This window comes from Ahaetulla prasina, chromosome 15 (genome assembly GCF_028640845.1).
Source record: "Ahaetulla prasina isolate Xishuangbanna chromosome 15, ASM2864084v1, whole genome shotgun sequence".
Taxonomy (NCBI): domain Eukaryota; kingdom Metazoa; phylum Chordata; class Lepidosauria; order Squamata; family Colubridae; genus Ahaetulla; species Ahaetulla prasina.
The window spans coordinates 8868975-8882270 of NC_080553.1; the positions used below are offsets into that span (position 1 = coordinate 8868975).

At 45.3% G+C, this 13296-nt stretch overlaps 1 protein-coding gene across 1 annotated transcript in view; it reads right to left on the reverse strand.

Moving 5' to 3' along the window:
• The window catches only part of ZDHHC8 (zinc finger DHHC-type palmitoyltransferase 8), a 79987-nt gene that overhangs the window by 26341 nt on the left and 40350 nt on the right, over positions 1 to 13296 (reverse strand). Inside the window, exon 2 of the mRNA XM_058158779.1 lies at positions 945 to 1066. Within this exon, the coding sequence (XP_058014762.1) occupies positions 945 to 1066 (122 nt within the window). The remainder of the gene's footprint in view (positions 1 to 944; positions 1067 to 13296) is intronic.

The window sequence follows — 13296 nt, forward strand, 5'->3', positions numbered from 1 at the left end:
CTACACCCTGCAAGGGATTATGGGGTCATTAAATGGAGATGATAAATACGATTCAGTTAAATATGGTCACTAAAGGAAATGTTGTAGCCTGTGGCTGGCTGGGGATTCTGATGCAGGTCTCTTACAATTCCTAATGTCTAGTGGTCCGGTCCGGTTCTTGCGAACCGGCGGGAGGTTCTGCTCACCCATCCGGACGTCGTCAGGGATGATCTGCGCAGAAGCAAGCAAGCAAGCGCGCGATCCTGTTGCAAACCGGTAGTAAAGATAAGTAGAACCCACCCCTGCTAATGTCCCTTCTATCGCAGGCATCCCTGTTGTAAAGCAATGCCACAGAGGATGACCTGAAAGCATGGGTGAAATCCAGCAGGGTTGTGTTTGACCTTGGGCCACCGGGGTGGGTGTGGCCAGGGTGGGCATGGCCAGGCCACGCGTGTCGGGGGCCCGAGTGCTCTGCCAATGAAAACAGGCTCTTGAGCTCCTTTTTTGGCAACCCTCTGCTAGCGAAAATGGCACTCAGGAGGGCCACCCTCCACCCTACAGAGCTCCGTTTTCACTGGCAGAGGCACCACGGGCCTGGAACACCTTCACTGTTTTCCAGGGTGGCTCAGGGGGCCACATCTAAGCACCCCGTGGGTCAGATCTGGCTCCCCCAGGGCCTTGAGTTTGACACCCCTGGCCTAGAATCCCCAGGTAGCCAGAAACAAAAGTTCAACATCTCTCGAGTGCCATTGACCCGTATCTAAATCTTTAGCAGATTAGCCGAGAAGATTCCTGTGTGTAGGCTTTTAGCAATGAAATAGTTTCACTGAACCTTCTCCTGCGGATCCTGGCCCTTCGCACGGCTGACGTTTCTTACAACGTCATCGGCATTTTCGAGGAATTTTACCAAGAAATGGTAGGATAGGCCTTGCTTCCCTTCCGCACTTCCAAAATCCCCAATTTACCTCGTGGGAAGACTCCTGGATCCATAAACGTGGCCATACTGAAGTTTGCAAGCACAAACAGGAATACGAGCCCATTGTAGAGTGGAACAGCTGGGGAGATGGCTCTGGTCAACCACGGGCACCTGCACAAAAATATGCACAAAGACACGAGAACGTTATTTGTCAAACACAACAACTATTAACACTTTCCCGCTGAAGGGAGCAGAAGGCAAGGTTAATTATGCCACGGCAATCTTCATCCACTTCTAGTTCCTTAGAGGAGCTCCAGTGGTGCGATTCAAATAATTTAACAACCGCTTTTCTGCCCTAATGACCGGCTGGGTGGGCGTGGCCATGGTGGGCGTGGCCAGGGGGTGTAACAGGCAGCGCTTAGCCTCCTGCACCCCCCTGGGAGTGAAAACGAGCCACGGGGGGGATGTGCTGCCCCCCAGTCACCTCGTTTTGGACCTAGGAGGCCTCCCCCCTGAAGCCTCCTGGGAGCAAAAACAGGCCATGGGGGGCTGCACTCGTGGGAGCCAAAATGGGGCACATGGGGACTCCAGGAAGGGTCGGGGAGGGGAGAGGCCATCCAGCAATTTAACTACAGGTTCGCCCGAACCGTCCAGAACTGGCTGAATCCCACCACTGCGGAGCTCCAATGGTGCTAGTTTCAGATCCAGGCCAGAAGCTGAAGAGGAGAATCAAAATGACACCACACGTGAATTCCTCAACCAAGTTTGACGTTTCGTCTGAATCCAGCCACGGTAGAACATTCAAATGGAACAACCGAAGCCAACCGCGGACCAGCAAACTTCACAAAGACAAGCTACGGGGAAGATCAAAATACAGGTAGCTCTCGGCTTACAAAAGTTCATTTAGCGACCGCTCGAAGTTACAACGCCCCTGAAAAAAAGAGACTTACGACCAGTGGTGGGATTCAAGTGATTTAACAACCGGTTCTCTGCCCTAATGATTTCTTCCAACAACCAGTTTGCCAAACTGCTCAGGAAGTTAACAACCGGTTCTCCCGAAGTGGTGCGAAGTGGCTGAATCCCACCACTGCTTACGACCTGCTTTTCACACTTACGATCTTCGTAGCATCCCTACGATCGTGTGATCAAAATTCAAATGCTTGACGACGGACTCATATTTATGACGGTTCGCAATGGCCCGGGGTCACGTGATCCCCTTTTGCGACCTTCTGACAAGGAAAGTCAACGGGGAAGGCCAGATTCGCTTAACAACCGTGTGACTCACTTAACAAATGCAGCGAGTCACTTAACAACTGTGGCAAGAAAAATCATAAAATGGGTCGGTTTTTTTTTACAAACCAGTTCTGTGGGCGTGGCTTGGTGGGCGTGGTGTGGCTTGGTGGGTGTGGCTGGGGAAGGATACTGCAAAATCCCCATTCCCTCCCCACTCCAGGGGAAGGATGCTGCAAAATCCCCATTCCCTTCCCACTCCAGGGGAAGGATACTGCAAAATCCCCATTCCCTCCCCACTCCAGGGGAAGGATGCTGCAAAATCCCCATTCCCTCCCCACTCCAGGGGAAGGATGCTGCAAAATCCCCATTCCCACCCACTCCGGGGGAAGGATACTGCAAAATCTCCATTCCCTCTCCACTCCAGGGGAAGGATCCTGCAAAATCCCCATTCTCATCCCACTCCCGGGGAAGGATCCTGCAAAATCCCCATTCCCTCCCGACTCCAGGGGAAGGATCCTGCAAAATCCCCATTCCCTCCCGACTCCTGGGGGAAGGATATTGCAAAATCTTCATTCCCACCCCACTCTGGGGCCAGGCAGAGGTGGTATTTGCCGGTTCTCCGAACTATTCAAAATTTCCGCTACTGGTTCTCCAGAACCTGTCAGAACCTGCTGGATTTCACCCCAATTCACCATCACTGATCACCGTGAAACCATAAAAATCGCATGGATATATGGATTTTTTTTAAAAAAAAAGAAAAGCGAATAGGATAGAAATTTGCAAGAGGAGGAGGAGGAGACACAGGAAAAATAATAATAATAAATCGCCCAAGATTGGATTGTGCAGAATGTCCTAAGTATTTTCTTTTCTTTTGTTTCTGGATGTTCTTTTCTTGTGCAACTGGCTACAGCAGAAAGGTCAGGCTATCTGAAACAAGGGTAAGCGAGGGTTCTTCTACGCCTTATTGGCTTTTGCAGGGTAAAATAAATAGCATGTTTGAATGAGTTCAGCAAAGTTTAAATAAAGGACAGAGTGAATAATTCTAAGCATCGGCCAGATGTCCTGGTTCCCCGCCCTTTTGCCGTTTCTGGTATAATTTGTTTTCTGGAAATTTTTTTACAAGCATTGTGAAAACTTAGGCTGAGCAAAACTTTTGTAAATCTCCCTTTGTAGCGTGCAATTCCATCGATTAAATGCAGGGGTCTCCAACCTTGGCAACTTTAAGCCTGGAGGACTTCAACTCCCAGAATTCCCCAGCCAGCAAAGCAAAGCTGGCTGAGGAATTCTGGGAATTGGGAGTCCACAAGTCTTAAAGTTGCCAAGGTTGGAGACCCCTGCTCTAGAGAGGGGTTTCCAACCAGGGCAACTTTTAAGACTTGTGGACTTCAACTCCCAGAATTCTTCAGCCAGCGTGACATCCTCAAAAGAACTTCTGAGTGGTGGTGAAAGGGCTTATATGGAGAGGAACCCACGCCACGCAATATAAAACACCACACACTTCAAGGTGTCGCTTCTATCTTCAATTTCTTGGGAAATTTTCCCTCTGGGGAAAGATCTCGCCATGCGAGACGCAATTGCTCACGAAAACGATGAGGAGAATGTGATTGGATCCATCAACCAAGATTCCTCAGAACAACAGGGGAGCTGTTAATTTCTCTACGCCAAGTTTTGAATAGTGTGTGTTTGTGTGTGTGTGTGTGTGTATGTGTGTGTGTGTGTGTGTGGGTGCATTAGACGCACCAGTTCCATCATAAAAACCTTTCCTTTGTACTTCTTAGGAAACACATTGTGGGCTTTTTGGACTGAGCCAGTTTGAAACGAAAACGGGAAGTCAGCACTATTATTTGGCTGCAATTCTTCTAATAAAAATAATAACCCAGTGGTTCTGAATCTAGATGATAAACTAGTCTGTAGCTACCAGGAAAATATCCCCCAGGTGTGACTAGGTCGGAGCTCCCAAATATCCCGACTGGGTTTGACGTTATTGATTGCTCAAGTTTTAGTATTCTGGTCCCAACGACTAGCCTAGAATGAGAGTTTGTTCTGATTCATCCACAATCCCAAACTATTATTTGGTTTCTTCGTTTAAACTTTACGGTTTAGTTCCATTGTGAACACCACTTCTTCCATGACTTTGCGGCTGTGCCGTGGGTTGCCCTCTGAAATAATATATTTAAATACGTAATTCACATCCCAACAGTGACCAAAGAGAGATGGAATCTATCCTGAAGAGACTGGATTTTATTCCTACTGAATTCCGGGTCAGTAAGAATCAAATCAATATCGGCATGAAAGCCACAGTATATGTAGCTAAGAATTTGAGCCTTCTGTCACGTAAAAACACATAGAAGAGAAGAGGAAAAGAGGAGAGGAGAGGAGGAGGGGAGGGGAGGGGAGGAGAGGAGAAGAGGAGAATAGAATAGAATAGAATAGAATAGAATAGAATAGAATAGAATAGAATAGAATAGAATAGAATAGAATAGGAGCTGGAAGGGACCTTGGAAGCATCCACAACTTCTGGTGGCAAGCTGTTCCACTGGTTGACTGTCTTCACTGTTAGGAAGTTTCTCCTTAATTCCAGGTTGCTTCTCTCTCTGATTAGTTTCCAACCAGCCTCACAGGGCTGTTCTTGTGGGGAAAAGAGGAGACAGGAGTACACACACGTTCACTACCTTGAGTTTTTTGTAAAAGTAATAAAGGATAGATAGATAGATAGATGATAGATAGATAGATAGATAGATAGATAGATAGATAGATAGATAGATAGATAGATAGAGAAAGGAAGGAAGGAAGGAAGGAAGGAAGGAAGGAAGGAAGGAAGGAAGGAAGGAAGGAAAGAAAGCAGAGGGAAAGAAGGAGCGGGGAGGGAAGGAGGAAGAAGAAGAAGAAGGAAGGCTGAGTCAACCTTGAGACAGTCAGAATCGAACTCTGAGTGAGCAGTGAGTTAGCCTGCAATATTCTAACCACTGTATTCTAACCACTGAAGGAAGAAAGGAAGAAAGGAAGGAAGGAGGGAGAGAGGGAGGGAGGGAGGAGAGGAGAGGAGAGGAGAAGGGGAGAATAGAATAGAATAGAATAGAATAGAATAGAATAGAATAGAATAGAATAGAATAGAATAGAATAGAAGCTGGAAGGGACCTTGGAAGCATCCACAACTTCTGGTGGCAAGCTGTTCCACTGGTTGACTGTCTTCACTGTTAGGAAGTTTCTCCTTAATTCCAGGTTGCTTCTCTCTCTGATTAGTTTCCAACCAGCCTCACAGGGTTGTTCTTGTGGGGAAAAGAGGAGACAGGAGTACACACACGTTCACTACCTTGAGTTTTTTGTAAAAGTAATAAAGGATAGATAGATAGATGATAGATAGATAGATAGATAGATAGATAGATAGATAGATAGATAGATAGATAGATAGAGAAAGGAAGGAAGGAAGGAAGGAAGGAAGGAAGGAAGGAAGGAAGGAAGGAAGGAAGGAAGGAAGGAAAGAAAGCAGAGGGAAAGAAGGAGCAGGGAGGGAAGGAGGAAGAAGAAGAAGAAGGAAGGCTGAGTCAACCTTGAGACAGTCAGAATCGAACTCTGAGTGAGCAGTGAGTTAGCCTGCAATATTCTAACCACTGTATTCTAACCACTGAAGGAAGAAAGAAAGAAAGGAAGGAAGGAGGGAGAGAGGGAGGGAGGGAGGGAGGGAAGGAGGGAGGATGGGAAGGAAGGAAGGAAGGAAGGAAGGGAGGAAGGAAGGAAGGAAGGAAGGAAGGAAGGAAGGAAGGAAGGAAGGAAGGAAGGAAGGAAGGAAGGAAGGAAGGAGCAATACAACAAAAGGATGCAAGATTAATCCACATGTTCCTTCAGACCTCCCTTGTAGTCATCTATGAGTTTATTGCTCTAGCCTGGTATTAATCATTCCCCCCCCCCGCTTTTCATTATAAATCATGTGCAAGGAGCATTGATGTGCCAGCAGCATTATTAAGCAAGGGAATGCAGGGAGCAAAACATTAAAGGTAATGTTGTATACATCTCTCTCTCTCCCTCCCTCCTTCCCTCCCTCCCTCTCTGTCTCCTTTTCTCTCTTTCTCCCTTTCTCTCTCTCTCTCTCTTTTCAGAAGTAGTTCCGTCTTATTAGCTTCTTCTGCTCCTGGGCTCTGGCGCAGGAAACAAAGACATTAAATCTTAATTGAAACTACCTTTCTTCCAAAGGTTCAGTGGAAATGATTAAACCTTGCAGCCATGACTCAAGGGAAGGCGACAGCCTTTTGATTCATGGCGGAACAAAGGAGCTACTTAGGTGTCACCAAACAGTAACACTCTTCATCCCAGAGAGTGACCACAGGAGGAACAAGTGTTTGATGGCCAAGCGTGATTCTATTAGCCGTGACAAGTTGTGGGGGGAAAAAAAACACCTGTAGATTGGCTGAATGGCCATCACAGGGCTTATAGGTATCGGCTCAGATGGCAAAACACGGTGAACAGAGTCATAAGGACTGAGGCTTACACAAAGTGCTATGTTAGAGGGTAGCTTGTGTTGGCATACATCACACTCCACACCACAAAGGACCGGGGCACATTTTTCTTCTGGTACAATAAAAGGAGGAGGAGTGGAGGAGAGGAGGAAGAGGGGAAGTAGAGAAGGAAGAAAAAGTATTAATAGGAGGAGGAGGGAGGAGGAGGAGGAGGAGGCGAGGAAGAGGAGGAGGAGGAAGAAGAAGGAGGAGGACAAGAAGAAAAAGGAGGAGGAGGAGAGGAGGAGGAGGAGGAGAGGAGGAGGAGAAGAGGAGGAGGAGAAGAAGAGGAGGAGGAGGAAGGAGAAGGAGGAGAAGAAGAAAAAGAAGGAGGAGGAGGAGAAGAGGAGGAGGAGGAGGAGAAGGAGGGGAAGCAAAACTAGTAATAGTAGGAGGAGGGGGAAGAAGGAGAAGAAAGAGAAGAAAGAGAAGAAGAGGAGGAGGAGGAGGAAGAAGGAGAAGGAGGAGGAGAAGAGGAGGAGGAGGAGGAGGAGAAGAGGAGGAGGATAAGTAGAGGAGGAAGCAAAAGTAGTAATAGTAGGAGGAAGGGGAAGAAGGAGGAGGAGGAGGAGAAGAAGAGGAGGAAGGAGAAGGAGGAGGGGGAGAATGGGGGGAGGAGGAGGGGGAAGAAGGAGAAGGAGAAAATTTATGATATGGTTTGTGCGTTCATGTTGTTTTCATGCCAGAAAAAGAAGATGTTGTGAATTCGGACACATGTCAGCAAGATCTCCGACCAATTTGTAACCAGACATACAAAAGGAAGTCAGTAAAGAAGAGTACAAGCGCTACTAATACTTTTGCTAATCTCTTAATCTCATCGATAGAACATGTTAAGCGATGTTCCAAGGAAGCAGCGTCATGGCTTAGTGCCTTTGTGAGAAAGCAGAACACTGGTTCCATGCCTCGTGTCAAAATACAGTTCTAGATTTATATCTATAGTTCGAAATAGCCGCAATTTTTCGATTAAACCGCAATGAGATGAGTTCACGCATTGCATTAAGCCACCAACCATAGTTCATAACAGTCTGGCTTCGCACAACACAACTTAAGTCAAAATGAGAAACAAGTCACAAGATGGCTTGGGATTTTTGTGAGAAGCAGGGACTGGGACAGGATTCATACTTTGTTTAATCCTGCTAACCATGATTTCTCAAAAGCGCCCAAATTGGTTCAGACAACTTGCTAAGCCATAAACCGTGGTTGGCGAACCACTGTAGCTAGGCTTCACCAGCATGTCCTGGCTCACAGCCCGGCTGCTGTAATTTAGCACAATGTTGTTTTCCCCCAGTGTTCAATATTGATTAAGAAAATCATCCCGAGAAGTTTATATATATGCAAATTCCGTTGATTTTCTCCGGTGTTCAGTGGGGGCTGATTTCCAAGGAAATAAACAGTTTGTAAACACAATCTGGTTCAGACAGTAAACACAACCTTCTTCTCCAAATGGACTGGATTTTTATTCCCTTTGCACAGAGAAACGTGGAAACATTATGCCCCTCTGCTTGTCTTACCTATCTATCTTTTCCTTCTCTTTTGTAAACAATCTATTTTGTTGGAAAAAAAATACCCGTACTATGGGAAGAGACCCTGGGAAGGCAGCAGGGGTGGAATTCAAAAGTTTTAGCAATTGGTTCTTTGCTGGGTGGGCATGGCCATGAGGGCGTGGTCTACTCAGCCTCCTGCACCATGGTGGTGGGGGGGCATTTTTGTCCTCCCCAGGCTCTGGAGGCTTTATTCGAACCTCTGGGAGAGCAAAAACAGCCTCCCCCAGGCTCTGGAGGCCCTCCAGAGGCCAGAAATGGGCCCGTATACTTCTGATTGGCCCATTTTTCGCCCTACCAGAGCCTCCATGCGGGCCCTGCACTTACCTCACATCCAAAGCGTGGATGTCAGGGTTCCAAGGAACCCACCCCAACGAAATAAGGCTCTGAGGCTTGAGGTTCCTCAAAGTTCCAATTTATTAGAGATGGCATGTTGGCACAGCTGGGAAAACCTGAAACTGAAAGCTTCCAGGTTTTCCACACCCAGTTAACAGTTCACAGCCCTGCCCCACACCCACAAGTTCATCACATTGTCCAATCAACTCTTCACACTCAATTGGACACAATCTTCAGGCAGTCTCCATCAGATGCAGGATGTCCTTGAATATGGAATGTTGTTATGATTAACTTTCTACCGCTCCAACAACAACCCCCTCCCAACTTTCCCAGCTAAAATATGTGGCAGTTGAGAAGCAAAAAAAAAAAAATTGCCTTCCAAAACTGGAGACTCCTGGGAGGGGAGGGGCAGGCGGGGCCAGCCAGTCCTTGCAACTACCGGTTTGGTGAACCAGATGAAAATTAGCATCCGGTTCGCCCGAACCGGTCCAAACCGGCTGAATCCCTGGAAGGCAGACTCCTGAACCTAGTCAGGGTTATCCTGTGGAACAAAAAAGGCCTGAACTAAAAACAATCTAAAAAGCAAGATAAGAAATTTGGGGCCTGGAGAAGACAAAGGGGGATGCTCATCTGAGGGGGATGCAACCTGGAAATAATCAAGAAATTCCTGACAAGGAGGATAAGTAATTCATGGAACAATTTGCCTGATGGAGTTGTGGATGCTCCTCACTGGAGGTTCTCAAGAAAAGATTGGATGGAAATGTAATCAGACCCCAGGTTTGTATTATCATATGCGGTGGACAAAACCACGCAAAGACAAAAAAATATTGGACAAAAATACATACTGTACATGGTTGGAAAAAATGATACAGACTTAAAACCAGAAATATTCTTGTTGGCCATCCTACTGCAAAAATATAATAAAGGGAATACATACTTGATTTTACATGTACTAACTGCAGCTAGAATTGCATTTGAACAACAACGGAAAAATGAAGAGATCCCTACAGAGGAAAATGTAATTAAAAAATATTAGAATGCGCAGAAATGGACAGATCAACACTTAAAATCAAGGACAAGGAAGAAAGTGAATATTTTTTTTAACATGGGACTCATTTTATCAATGGCTAGCCAATAAAAACAAATGTTAGAAATATGGAAATATAAGAGAAGGATTAATTTTATAAGGAAGGTTTATTAAAATGGATAAGGGAATACTATTATTATTATGCGAGCAATACCAATGTGATGAATACTATTGTAAATATTATGATTATTATCTTTCAAATTATTTGTACACAGACAACACGCTGTTTATTTAGAAATGGAATTTTGTATATGTAATAAAACTTTTTAAAACTGGGGGTGGGGGGAGGAAGAAGAAAAAGAAAAGATTGGAGAACCACTTGTCTGGCATGGTATAAGAACTCCTGCTTTGAGCAGAGGGTTGGGCTAGAAGACCTCCAAGGTCTCTTCCAGCGCGATGATTCTGTGAAGATTCCTGAGATTACTATGGATTGCCAAGAAAACAAACAAACAGAATGCTGGACAAAACAATCTCGACTTCTCATTTAGGCATAAAAGACCAGAGGAATGATTGAGTCTGTCATCTGCACCTCTATAACTGTCTGGTTCGGTTCTGCAACCCAACAAGACAGACAGAGACTTCAGAGGATCATTAGAACCGCAGAAAAAAACAATGGCTACCAACCTGCCTTCTCTTGAGGACCTGTATATTGCACGAGTCAAAAAGAGGGCTGTGAAAATATTTACAGATCCCTCGCATCCTGGACATAAACTGTTTCAACTCCTACCCTCAAAACGACGCTATAGAGCACTGCACACCAGAACAACTAGACACAAGAACAGTTTTTTCCCGAATGTCATCACTCTGCTAAACAAATAATTCCCTCAATACTGTCAAACTATTTACTAAATCTGCACTACTATTAATCACCCATCTCCTCCCACTTCTGACCGTATGACTGTAACTTTGATGCTTGTATCCTTATGATTTATTTTGATATTGTTTCCTGATTGCTTATTTGTACCCTATGACTACCATTAAGTATTGCACCTTACTATTCTTGATGAACGTATCTTTTCTTTTATATACAATGCACCAAGACAAATTCCTTGTGTGTCCAATCACACTTGGCCAATAAAGAATTCCATTCCATTCTATTCTGTTCTGTTCTGTTCTCTTCTCCTCTCCTTCTTTCCTCCTCCTCCTTCTCCCTCCTCAATATATTCTATTTTACTCTACTATACTCCTTTCCTCCTCCCCGTCCTTATTCTTTTCTATTCTACTCTACTCTGTTCCTCTACTACTACTCCTCTCTTGTTCTATTCTATTCTGTTCTACCTTACCTTACTCTCCTTGTTTCCTTCTCCTCCTCCTCCCTCCTTATTCTATTCTATTCTATTCTATTCTATTCTATTCTATTCTATTCTATTCTATTCTATTCTATTCTATTCTATTCTATTCCATTCCATTCCATTCCATTCCATTCCATTCTATTCTACTCTACTCTACCAGGCTCTAAGTCATATTTTGGAAACTTGATGCTAAGTCCCAATTGTCTTATGAGGGCCGTAATGCTGGAAAAGGCAGAAGGAGAGGGAATCGGAGGACAACCAGATGGATGGACTCGGATACGGTAGCAATGGGAATGCCATTGGAAGATCTGAAGGACCAAGTTGGAGATAGCTCAACCTAGAGAAAAATCTAAGTAGTTGCTATTCCAGTGGTCAACGCAACACTAATTCGAAAGCAGATCATCAACTTTTGGCTAGGTTGCGCACCACACTTTTCTCTACCTAACCCAGGGGTCTGCAAACTTGGCTCTTGTAAGACTTGTGGACTTCAACTTCCCAGAACTCTGGGAGTTGAAGTCCACAAGTCTTAAAAGAGCCAAGTTTGCAGACCCCTGGCCTAACCGATCTGTTTTCCCATCTGGTTTCTTTGTGCCCATCTCTCACGTGAAGTATTCGGTCTGCTAGTGACACAATCAGGGGGCACAGGGCTTCGCGATGCCAGCCAATATTCCTTCTTTAACTCCGGTAACTGTTGTCTAACATGCCATGTACTTGGCAACAGCAAGCACAAGAGCCCAGCTGGAGAACATTTTATACAACAATGCCAGTCCCGATATTTGGTCCCACCAGCTGAGAACTCTGGCATAAAGCGCATCTCCCTCTGGTCCGTAAAATGAGAAATTTATTAAGGGATAGTCCCTGGTGGCACCAGGGTTGTTGCGTTAAAGTTTTCGCTGGGAAAATCAACAAAGACCATGTCGAGAGTTGAGTTTGTGGTGTTGTTGTTTTTTTCCTGAAGAAAACGAAAGGTGGTGGGATTGTCACAGAGCGCAGAATGAGGAAAGAGAGAGAGGCAGACGTAAAAATTATAGAGTGGAAAAAGGAGACGGGTAAACAATAATTAAAAGGAAAAGGAGAACCTTTTCTGCTACTGCAACACCTCTTTCCTCTCGATTACCACTGTCTCCCAAAAGGGTCGCATCCTTCGCTACTGGTTTGCAAATGGAAGCCCTATGCGCATGCGTAGGACCATCTGCGCATGCGCAGAGCATCAAAAACGGGATGTGATGACATCTAGGCGGGTGGGCGGAGCTTCCCGCCATGGGCTCTACTGGTTTGCCTGAGCCGGATAGAATCGGCTGCATTCCACCACTGGTCGTATCACATTGCTGCGTAAGCTGAAGTCTGTAAAAGCTAGACTGAAACCTTTGCAGTATTTACATAAAATAAAATGCATGTTATCCATAGGACCTCTGTGACATTAAATTGTACTGAATACTGATATCCAATATAAGAGAGAGAGAGAACTTGGTGCTCCTCAAAGCACTAATTCCATAATCTAATAATATTTACCCACCTAATTAAATGGCAGCCTCTATGTGACCTTGGCTAATCTCAAAAGGCTAAGCAGGATTGGATCTGATTTATACTTCCATGGTTGAACACCAGGAATTGGAGAGAGAGAGAGAGAGAGAGGAAAGAGAAGAGAAGAACAGAGAAGAACAGAGAAAGAGAAAGAGAGAGGAAGGAAGGAAAGAAGGAAAGAAGGAAAGAGAGAGAGAGAGTGGAAAGGGAAGGACATAGAGACAGAAAGAAAGAAAGGAAATGAGAAGGGAAGGGAAGGGAAGGGAAAGGAACAGATGGTAGGAAAGGAAAGGAGGGGAAGGGAAGGGAAGAGAAGGAAGAAAATAGAAAAGGAGGATAGACGGAAAGGAAAGGGAAGGGAAGGGAGGGGAAGGGAAGGGAAGAGAAGGAAGAAAATAGAAAAGGAGGATAGACGGAAAGGAAAGGAAAGGAAAGGAAGAGAAGGGAAAGGAAAGGGAGGGAAGGGAAGTGAAGGGAAGAAAGAAAGAAAAGAGAAAGAGGGAAGGGAAGGAAGAAAAGAGAAAGAGAGGATAGAAGGAAAGGAAAGGAAAGGAAAGGCCAAGTGTGATGCTTCCGTTACAATACACCTTTCCTTTCCTCCCCCCCCTTGGGTTTTAAAGGCGTTTAGAAACTTCGGTGTGATTTTTGGCTGCGGTCTTAAATCATGAAAACAATGGGACTTCCAGATAAACAGGGACCGGGATCAAACTGTCATGGTGCATTTAATGAAATTACGGAAGCAGCTGCGACATTCGCTTCGAGTAAAGACTCTTGTGAGCCAAAAGGCTCAGAGGTGAACACGCAAACTGTGCGATCATGTCCTGCTGTATCTATAGTAGCAGGTAGTCCTGGACCTACAACCGTTTGTTTAGTGACCGTTCAAAGTTACGACGGC